Source organism: Drosophila persimilis, unplaced genomic scaffold, assembly GCF_003286085.1.
Source record: "Drosophila persimilis strain 14011-0111.01,24,50 unplaced genomic scaffold, DperRS2 tig00000124-arrow-pilon, whole genome shotgun sequence".
NCBI classification, from domain to species: Eukaryota; Metazoa; Arthropoda; class Insecta; order Diptera; family Drosophilidae; genus Drosophila; species Drosophila persimilis.
Genome location: NW_020825294.1, coordinates 749,264 through 761,011, shown reverse-complemented (window position 1 = coordinate 761,011; position 11,748 = coordinate 749,264). Strand labels below are relative to the sequence as shown.

General features: G+C 35.4%; 2 protein-coding genes across 2 annotated transcripts in view; one reads left to right on the top strand and one right to left on the bottom strand.

Annotated features, from left to right (window-relative positions):
* Positions 1–105: 105 nt before the first annotated feature.
* The window catches only part of LOC6593880 (transcription factor HNF-4 homolog), a 31,017-nt gene continuing 19,374 nt past the window's right edge, over positions 106–11,748 (top strand). The window contains exons 1-2 of the mRNA XM_002019141.2: positions 106–1,377; positions 5,310–5,470. Of these exons, the coding sequence (XP_002019177.2) occupies positions 5,377–5,470 (94 nt within the window). The 5' untranslated portion in view covers positions 106–1,377; positions 5,310–5,376. The remainder of the gene's footprint in view (positions 1,378–5,309; positions 5,471–11,748) is intronic.
* On the bottom strand, positions 2,240–3,870 carry LOC6593879 (catalase). The gene has a single exon (XM_002019140.2). The coding sequence runs from the start codon at positions 3,814–3,816 to the stop codon at positions 2,296–2,298; it is 1,521 nt and encodes a 506-aa protein (XP_002019176.1). The 5' UTR covers positions 3,817–3,870; the 3' UTR covers positions 2,240–2,295.

The following is an 11,748-nucleotide window of genomic DNA, read 5'->3' as shown; positions in this document are numbered from 1 at the left end:
ACACGATCGGCAAGTAAAAATCTGACATGAGCGAAACGGCACACACTCTCACTCTCATTCAGTAATAGTATTTGTTGCTATTTCTGCACCAGCTCCGTTTAAACTTAGTTAGTTGAAACAATAAAATGTGATTTTCCACTGCGGCCGGCCCCCTGCACTCGCGTTCCCTCCGTGTCTGTGCGCGCTCGCGTGTGTAAGTGTGTTATTGTTTAGCCCCCTCTGCCCAAATTGGCGACTTTGATTTCAGTCGCCAAATCGAATCGAATTGCGGGGTCCACCGGGTGGACTGGCTGTCGTTCTGTCAGTCGTACGGAATGTGTAATGCGAGTGCCAGTGTGTGAGAGTGTCAGCGGGTTCAATCAACTGTACTATTCCAGTAGTATGACATTCCCCAACTAGTCTGGAGAAACGGCAAAACTTAGTTACGAGGCCTAACACAGCCGCAGAGAAGAGAGCACAGAAGCATGCTTACTGAATGCGTTTCATTACTGTATAAAAATATTAAAGCAAATTAATATTTTGTTATTTTGTCTTGCAAAAACAACTACGTAACATTTCAATGCAGCAGCAGCGGCAGAAAGAGAACGCGACACTTGCTGCTCGGAGAGCGAGCGCCACAGAGAGCGCCCCCTACGCAAGAGAGTGATAAGTGAGAGGAGAGGAAAGGCGACCGACTCTCTGACGTTTCGCGCTGGTCGCTTTTATAACGGACCTCGCCGAAGCCCTAGTTGAGTCAAGTGACGTTCGAAGACGGCGGCGCAGAGGCCAGAAAAACACAACAATTATTAAAGCATATTCCCCGTTTGATTGATATAAATGAATATGCAGTGCGGCCCAGTTATACAGTTATACAACTGGAACAAAATCACTCTCTTACAAGTGTGTGTGTGCAATCTTCCTCCTGCTCTTTCTCCGGGTTTTAATTAAACGCCAGAGATGAATATCACACAGGCCATATCCACAGATGCAGCAGCAGCCAAAGCTGCGAAAAGTGTAAAAGTGCAATAAAAATTAAAATTTGAGTGCCAAAAGCCAGACAACAATAATAAAAGTGAAACAAAATCAAAGTAATCATACAAACAAAAACAAAAATCACACCCGGCAGCGACTTTTGTTATAACGAGCTTCGAATCCGAATCACATAAAGAAATCAACAAGTGTGCGTCTGGGTCTGGTCTCTCACGTCTGTTTCGCTTTCATTCATGCGCTCAAAGCAGCGCACCGACAACCACAACAATAACGGCAACAAAGGCTGATAAAAGCCCAGAAGCAGAAGCAGCAGCAGCAACACCAACAACAACAACAACAGTTACAACTACAACGCCAGTTAGAAGTCTGTCTGACCGAAAGAGAGACACACAGAGAAGAGAGCTTTAAGTAAGTCGTTGATTCCATTCCTAGCGCAAGTCGCTTAACCGTTAGTAGGAACCCTTACCGATTTTTTCGCTCGTGGCTAAGCGTTTTAGTGGGACACACAAGCTTTTTGGTTTAAAAATCGGTGGATAATTGAGGGGAGAATCATTTAGCCACAGTGCGATTCGTGGGTACGTGGGTGTTTGGAGCAAAAATGGCTTTACGAACATGTGAGAGATGGAAATTATATACATATTTATTGTTTATAAATCGAGCGGTGAATATCAAGGAATTTTACATTTTACATCTATAAAAAGGGGCCATAAGGGTAATATAATTTAAATTTCTGAAACATAAAGGACAGCAATCAGTACATTTTTATTTACGGACATTTCGGACATTGAAAAAATATTTTAGAAAGTGATTCCATATATTGAAGGAAAAGCACGATTTTCATATACAAAAATTATCTTTTTTCATTTACAAAATTGACTGTTCGGATCTCTTATATTTTTGCATGCATCAATAACCATTCGACTTAATCGACGTCAAAGCTCAGTTTTAAAGTTCTGAAACGCACTGTACGCAGCTAGATCTAGAGATAGTAGGCATGCATTCAACCGTAGAAGCCGATGGGCCACGTGTTCCGCATGTAAACAGAGCGGCAAGCTAATGACACATCTCATCTCGATGGTTGATGGCTGGTGGGTGTGTGGCGGCGGGATAATCACTCGCAGATCAGATCTGTTGGGTAACCAGATAAGAGAGAGATGTGCATACAACATTCCAGCCAAAGCAATGTTTTTCCAGACCCTTCAACCGGGCCCAAAAGTATGCAATGTAACAGCTTAAAGGATTATTCCCAGGAGGAAAAAGAAACTCCAAACTCATTTACGATCATCAGTAGAGCCTATGATCAACATTTATTTATAAACAATCGAATTAGAACTTTGAGATCCTGGCCGTGTTCAGGGCCTCGGTCATCAGGCGACCAAAGTCCGAGTGGACCATTGTGAAGAGCTTGACGGCGCGCTCCTGCAAGAATTGGCTGGCCTCGCACAGGTGCTCCGACAGGTTCCGGATGAGGCGCTTGCGTCCGCAGTTGTCCAGGGTGTAGGTCCAAAAGTCGGTCACTTGGCTGAAGTTGTCCTCGGTGTCACCGCTCATGAAGCGGTAGACATCGCCCGAGATGGGGCAGCAGGTCTGCAGGGCCAGGGCCCGGGAGCTCTCCTTGGGGCCGCAGAACGAGTTGGGGAAGTAGTTGGGGGCCCCGTCCTGGTTGTCGGTGACCGTCATGGACCCGTCCCGCTGGAAGTTCTTCACGTGCACGCGGTACGGACAGTTGACGGGAATCTGCATGTAGTTGACGCCCAAACGATGGCGCTGGGTGTCGCCGTAGGCGAAGAGCCGTCCCTGCAGCATCTTGTCGGGCGAGGGTTCAATGCCCGGAATCATGTGCGCGGGGCTGAAGGCCAGCTGCTCGACCTCCGTGAAGTAGTTGGTCGGATTGCGGTCGAGCACTAGCTTGCCCACCGGCAGCAGGGGATACTCCTTCTGGGGCCACACCTTGGTCACGTCGAAGGGATTGAAGCGGCTCTTCTTGGCCTCCTCGTTGAGCATCACCTGGATGTACATGGTCCAGCTGGGATAGTTTCCCTTCTTGATCGAATTGTACAGATCCCTGATGGCATAGTCCGGATCGTGGGCCATCAGCTCGGAGCATCGTCGTGCGTCCATGTTCTTGATGCCCTGATCCGTCTTGAAGTGGAACTTCACGTAGAAGGTCTCACCGTTCGGATTGACCATGCGATAGGTGTGCGCCCCGTACCCATGCATGTGGCGGTAGCCATCGGGCGTGCCCCGATCACTGAAGTACATCAGCAGGGCGTGCAGCGTCTCGGGGCGCAGGGTCATAAAGTCCCAGAACATGTCGGCGTCCCGTAGATGGGTCTGCGGATTCCGCTTCTGGGCGTGGATCAGGCTGGGGAACAGCGAGGGATCGCGCACGTAGTAGACGGGCATGTTGCAGCCCACAATGTCCCAGATGCCGTCGTCCGTGTAGAACTTGACGGCGAAGCCTCGCTGCTCCCGGATGGTGTCCGCGGAGCCGTTCTCTCCGCAGGCCACCGAGAACCGCATGGCGATGGCCGTGCGCTTCCGGACCTTCTCGAAAAGCGAGCCCGCGCAGAACCGGGTGATGTCGTGGGTGCACTCGAAGTAGCCAAAGGCGCCCGCGCCCTTCGCATAGGCCACCCGCTCCGGTATGCGCTCCGTGTCGAAGTGCATCACCTCGTCCAGGTAGACAAAGTCCTGCAGCAGGGCTGGTCCCCGCGGCCCCACCGTCATGATGGCATCCTTCACACCCACTGGCGTACCGCTGGCTGTGGTGCAGTCCTTCTGCACCTCCGAATCGTTGGTCTTGTAGTCGATCAACTGATTCGAGGCCGGATCACGTGAACACATTGTTAATTTCTATTCGATAGCTGCGGCAAGATCTTTGGATTTCGAATTTTACGTATATGAATATTATTCCCTGCTAAAAAAGTTTGAACTGTAACCGAAGATGTTGTGTATTGTAATGATTGTGTACTGGAATGTTAGGAGAGAAATCAAGAGTGAAGTTTAATCCAAAGGTTAACTGTGATTATTTTTTTTTTTATGTTAAATATTGTATTTGGAAGGTGGAAAGGTTCTTTTTTTTGAAAGGCCTTCCCATTCCCCTTCCCACCACATGGAACACATATTCTCCGTGTACGATCTTCTCTGTGCATTGTATCCATAATTTCGCTGTCCGTTACTCGTCTCATTGGCCTATTCCATTGGGATGGCGTGAACCTGGAATAGAATGATGATTCGTAATCTTCGTGAACAGTTCTTAAGAGAAGGAAGAGATTGTCTATTAACTGTAATCCCCTCATAATCCTACCAAGAGTAATATATATAAAATACTATGATAGATACGATGGGAACATTGGAGATTACTGGATAATTGGCCATGCTCATCCCCCTGCCGAACCATTCCATGTCTTATCTGCAGTACCCACACGGGCGACAGTGAAAGTGATAAACAATCTACAATTTCGCATCAAATAACAACCGACTCTGTGAGCTCTGTGGGCTCTGTGGGTCGGTCCCCATGGCTCGGCTCGCGACAATCACGAGCGTTCAAAGGTGAAAACGAGGCGTACGAGGGGGGTCTCTGCGTCAGCGCCAGAGACAGAGCCAGCGCCAGTGGCAGTGGCATGATAAGAGCGGTGTGAAGAGAGACAGAGAAGAGGCATTACACCCATAGTCCCGGGGAGGCTTATCGGCTGTTCTGGCACTCGAGCGAAAACGCCAAAAGAAACAATAACTGTCTGATAATCAGAAAACATTATCACGAGAGAAGAGCGAATTTTCACCTATGAGTATGAGTATTTCTGAGCAGAATATTTTTTGGCAGAACTTATCGTAGCGTAAATGCTATTTGTGAGCTATTTGGGTTTTTTATCTGCGACTCCGCAAGTGAATAAAGCACTGAAGATTATGATTTCGGGGTATTTTAGTGTGGGCAGCCTGTACAGTACACACTGCACGTCATGTCTGCAGGGAGAACTGTAGCTCGCTTTGGTTTATAGCCCCCTTAGGCCATAAAGAGGGCTCTCTGGGGCTCTGGGGCTCTGGGGCTGTGGGCCTCTGGGCAGGTGTGTCTGGCATACGCATCACTGATATGGGATCGTAAACCCCACCAAATAACCCCGCCTCCGATGGTCTTGTAATGTGAAACGTTTGGTTGTCAGGCACTTGTATCGCTTGACACCTACAATGTGTATAATATTTATAGATCTACAAACGATTACTTCAGCTACGATTATCGGACAATCATTGGAACTTTAATTTTAACGATTCGTTCTATAAGTTTAGTCCGCCATCGTGGATCGATTGATATATGACAGACAGCCTTCTTTCACTTGCAGTTGGCGGGGCATTACTTTATGACTATGTGATTGGGTCCGTTTTACCCTCACCACCCATAACCATATAATGAAGCACCCACAAGATCTGAGGGTCACCGATGGACAGCAGCTATTGAAGATCAACAAGGTGGAGGAAATGGAGCATGAGTTGCATGAATCTGGTAAGTGAATATCACTCTGAAAAGAGGTACCTTCCTTCCAATGATTCGTTTTTGGACCAATTAGTGGATAACTTGAGTATTATCTATGATCTCATCCTGAGAACACAATCAGGTGGCAGCCAACTTTATCTTTTAGTTCTATAAATGGTTTAAAATAGTTATTAGGGACTTACCGATACGGAATATAAATATTTTCTACTATTTCCTTTGTGCTTGAGAATTTTTTTACAAGATTAAAGAATGATCTGTTGCTTTGAAGTATACCGTTGTTCTCTTTAATTTTAATTAAAATATTTGGAAAACTTCGATTGATCAGATGTATATCTCAGCGAGGTTCTCCCAATTCATATTCGCAGATGATCCGTAAAAAACCCCCGATTTCCTCGTTTCGTATAGTCTCTGTTTGCCCACCTTTATGGGATACTTTTACAGCGAATGAGCACCGTCCGCCTGATCATTAAAGGAAAATTCTCTTGTAGAAGAAGGCTATCACTGAATGTAAAACCTGTCTACAATCCAGAAGAATTTAAGTCCTCTTCTGCTCTCTGTTAATTCTAAACTGATCTCCGATTGTCCTTGAAAAATTCGCGTGCCGATAAACTTTAAAAAAATGTATGATTTCCACTGCCAATCCAGATAATATTTACGATTCAGAAATGATTTCAAATCAGTTTTGTGGCTGCCGTAAACTGTATGACTGTTCAAGGTGCACGATCGTGCGGCACACCTTTCTTTGTGGCCAAACACGTGCCACGTGTGGCAGTCAGAAGTGTGTTCCCCTCAATCGTATGGCGGCTTGGCTAGAAGGTAAATTGTAACGAGGGGGAACGTTGTGAGTTGCTGCCGCGACCGCAACTCCACATTTATACCCGATACTTAGTCAGTATGGCTTTCCTCCGGCAGACGTCGCTAATATTAAACGGCACGACAAAGAGTTCGGTCGAGAGAGACAGAAAATCAGTATGAACATGTCGTCGGGCGCTGCGTAGCCACTGCAAATTGATTTGTTCCTTTTGGCTATAAAAATGATCCGATCAGAACCAGATTCAGCAATCTGGTCATTCTCTATGATTGCGCGTTTTTAGTTTTCTGGAATCTTCAATATTGTGGATGCCACATATTTTCGTCCTTTGTGGAGGTCCCTTCCGCCTCCTGTGGGGCGAAATTTTGAAATGTACGTGTAATAGTGACATATTACAGAAGTCTGGATACAAAATGTCGTTGCTCTAGCTCTTATAATCTTTGAGCCCTAGGCGCTTATAGGGACGGACAGACAGACGGGGCTCAATCGACTCGGCTATTGATGCTGATCAAGAATATATATACTTTATTATGTCGGAAACAATACCTCTGGACGTTACACACCTCCATTTTCACCACAAATCTAATATATGTATGTACGCCTACACTCATTTTAAGTATCTTGATTTTTATTGCATAATTATTATTTTTGATTTTTATTGAATAATTGTTATTATAATTGTTATTCTTGATTTTTATTGAATAATTGTTATTATAACTGTTATTCTTGATTTTTATTGAATAATTGTTATTATAATTGTTATTCTTGATTTTTTTGAATAATTGTTATTATAACTGTTATTCTTGATTTTTATTTAATAATTGTTATTATAACTGTTATTCTTGATTTTTATTGAATAATTGTTATTATAATCGTTATTTTTGATTTTTTTGAATAATTGTTATTATAATTGTTATTCTTGATTTTTTTGAATAATTGTTATTATAATTGTTATTCTTGATTTTTATTGAATAATTGTTATTATAACTGTTATTCTTGATTTTTATTGAATAATTGTTATTATAACTGTTATTCTTGATTTTTATTGAATAATTGTTATTCTTGATTTTTTTGAATAATTGTTATTATAACTGTTATTCTTGATTTTTATTTAATAATTGTTATTATAACTGTTATTCTTGATTTTTATTGAATAATTGTTATTATAATCGTTATTTTTGATTTTTTTGAATAATTGTTATTATAATTGTTATTCTTGATTTTTTTGAATAATTGTTATTATAATTGTTATTCTTGATTTTTATTGAATAATTGTTATTATAATTGTTATTCTTGATTTTTATTGAATAATTGTTATTATAACTGTTATTCTTGATTTTTTTGAATAATTGTTATTATAATTGTTATTCTTGATTTTTTTGAATAATTGTTATTATAATTGTTATTCTTGATTTTTATTGAATAATTGTTATTATAATCGTTATTTTTGATTTTTTTGAATAATTGTTATTATAATTGTTATTCTTGATTTTTTTGAATAATTGTTATTATAATTGTTATTCTTGATTTTTATTGAATAATTGTTATTATAATCGTTATTTTTGATTTTTTTGAATAATTGTTATTATAATTGTTATTCTTGATTTTTATTGAATAATTGTTATTATAATCGTTATTTTTGATTTTTTTGAATAATTGTTATTATAATTGTTATTCTTGATTTTTTTGAATAATTGTTATTATAACTGTTATTCTTGATTTTTATTTAATAATTGTTATTATAACTGTTATTCTTGATTTTTATTGAATAATTGTTATTATAATCGTTATTTTTGATTTTTTTGAATAATTGTTATTATAATTGTTATTCTTGATTTTTTTGAATAATTGTTATTATAATTGTTATTCTTGATTTTTATTGAATAATTGTTATTATAATTGTTATTCTTGATTTTTATTGAATAATTGTTATTATAATCGTTATTTTTGATTTTTTTGAATAATTGTTATTATAATTGTTATTCTTGATTTTTTTGAATAATTGTTATTATAATTGTTATTCTTGATTTTTATTGAATAATTGTTATTATAATCGTTATTTTTGATTTTTTTGAATAATTGTTATTATAATTGTTATTCTTGATTTTTATTGAATAATTGTTATTATAATCGTTATTTTTGATTTTTTTGAATAATTGTTATTATAATTGTTATTCTTGATTTTTATTGAATAATTGTTATTATAATCGTTATTTTTGATTTTTTTGAATAATTGTTATTATAATTGTTATTCTTGATTTTTATTGAATAATTGTTATTATAATCGTTATTTTTGATTTTTTTGAATAATTGTTATTATAATTGTTATTCTTGATTTTTTTGAATAATTGTTATTATAATCGTTATTTTTGATTTTTTTGAATAATTGTTATTATAATTGTTATTCTTGATTTTTTTGAATAATTGTTATTATAATTGTTATTCTTGATTTTTATTGAATAATTGTTATTATAATCGTTATTTTTGATTTTTTTGAATAATTTTTATTATAATTGTTATTCTTGATTTTTATTGAATAATTGTTATTATAATCGTTATTTTTGATTTTTTTGAATAATTGTTATTATAATTGTTATTCTTGATTTTTATTGAATAATTGTTATTATAATCGTTATTTTTGATTTTTTTGAATAATTGTTATTATAATTGTTATTCTTGATTTTTATTGAATAATTGTTATTATAATTGTTATTCTTGATTTTTTTGAATAATTGTTATTATAATTGTTATTCTTGATTTTTATTGAATAATTGTTATTATAATTGTTGTTCTTGATTTTTATTGAATAATTGTTATTATAACTGTTATTCTTGATTTTTATTGAATAATTGTTATTATAACTGTTATTCTTGATTTTTATTGAATAATTGTTATTATAATCGTTATTTTTGATTTTTTTGAATAATTGTTATTATAATTGTTATTCTTGATTTTTTTGAATAATTGTTATTCTTGATTTTTATTGAATAATTGTTATTATAATTGTTATTCCTGATTTTTATTGAATAATTGTTATTATAACTGTTATTCTTGATTTTTTTTGAATAATTGTTATTATAACTGTTATTCTTGATTTTTATTTAATAATTGTTATTATAACTGTTATTCTTGATTTTTATTTAATAATTGTTATTATAATCGTTATTTTTGATTTTTTTGAATAATTGTTATTATAATTGTTATTCTTGATTTTTTTGAATAATTGTTATTATAATTGTTATTCTTGATTTTTATTGAATAATTGTTATTATAATCGTTATTTTTGATTTTTTTGAATAATTGTTATTATAATTGTTATTCTTGATTTTTATTGAATAATTGTTATTATAATCGTTATTTTTGATTTTTTTGAATAATTGTTATTATAATTGTTATTCTTGATTTTTATTGAATAATTGTTATTATAATCGTTATTTTTGATTTTTTTGAATAATTGTTATTATAATTGTTATTCTTGATTTTTATTGAATAATAGTTATTATAATTGTTATTCTTGATTTTTATTGAATAATTGTTATTATAACTGTTATTCTTGATTTTTATTGAATAATTGTTATTATAATTGTTATTCTTGATTTTTATTGAATAATTGTTATTATAATCGTTATTTTTGATTTTTTTGAATAATTGTTATTATAATTGTTATTCTTGATTTTTTTGAATAATTGTTATTATAATTGTTATTCTTGATTTTTATTGAATAATTGTTATTATAACTGTTATTCTTGATTTTTATTGAATAATTGTTATTATAACTGTTATTCTTGATTTTTATTGAATAATTGTTATTATAACTGTTATTCTTGATTTTTATTGAATAATTGTTATTATAATCGTTATTTTTGATTTTTTTGAATAATTGTTATTATAATTGTTATTCTTGATTTTTTTGAATAATTGTTATTATAACTTTTATTCTTGATTTTTATTTAATAATTGTTATTATAACTGTTATTCTTGATTTTTATTGAATAATTGTTATTATAATCGTTATTTTTGATTTTTTTGAATAATTGTTATTATAACTGTTATTCTTGATTTTTATTGAATAATTGTTATTATAATTGTTATTTTTGATTTTTTTGAATAATTGTTATTATAATTGTTATTCTTGATTTTTATTGAATAATTGTTATTATAACTGTTATTCTTGATTTTTATTGAATAATTGTTATTATAACTGTTATTCTTTATTTTTATTGAATAATTGTTATTATAATTGTTATTCTTGATTTTTTTGAATAATTGTTATTATAACTGTTATTCTTGATTTTTATTTAATAATTGTTATTATAACTGTTATTCTTGATTTTTATTGAATAATTGTTATTATAATTGTTATTTTTGATTTTTATTGAATAATTGTTATAATAATTGTTATTTTTGATTTTTTTGAATAATTGTTATTATAATTGTTATTCTTGATTTTTATTGAATAATTGTTATTATAATTGTTATTCTTGATTTTTATTTTTGATTTTAATTTTGAGATATACGTTTTATAGTGAGATCTAACAGGATACCCAGATTGTAGATTGTGGATGCCACAGGTTTTCGCCGTTTGTGGAGGCGGAAGTGAGCATGGCGAAGTTTTGAAATATACTTGTAGCAGTGGCATATCACGGAAGGCCGGATATAAAATGTCGTTGCTCTAGCTCTTATAGTTTTTGAGCACTAGGCGATCATCGACTTGGCTATTGATGCTGATCAAGAATATATGTATATACTTTATGAGGTCGGAAAAAATTCCTTCTGTACGTTACACACATTCATTTTCATCACAAATCTAATATACCCCTATCCTCATTTTGAGTATCGGGTATAAAAATAGAGCGCTTATAGCCTTGATAAGACCGAGCCGCTTTTCGAAAACCGATAGGCACCTGCAATCATTATAAATGTTTATAATTTGTTTATTGATTAGGGAAAACTTGTTGCTGCCGCTGCCGCTGCCGCTGCCACTGCCACTGCTGCCACTCTGTAGCTCTGTTCAGGGAGTTGTAATCGAAACAGAAACTGAAGCCTCTGTTGGGGCTGAAGCTTCCATGAATTATTGTAAAAGTAGGAGCCTGGCTGGGCTGTAAAGTGTATGGAAAACCATGGGGAAAACGCGCACAAAATTAAGCGAAGTAAAACGTAATCGTAATGTTTAACTTAACCCAAGGGTTAAATATGCGCAACAGCAAACACAACCGAGCCCCGAGAGCCCCAAGCCCCAAACGACAGTCCGTCAGCCTCAGCGCTTTTACTCGTTGAATATTTATAGAGAGACACGACACCGACGATCACACAGGGAGGCCCCTCTGGGCTGTAGCTGAAGCTCTAGACGAAGCTCCGATGGGGACGGACTAGTGTCACCTTAGTCGCTGGATGTCATGACGGGGTTCGTTCTCTCATTTCGTATTTAAGTTTTTGATTTCCAAGACACCCCAAACGGAGGTGGAGGAGCCTCCTT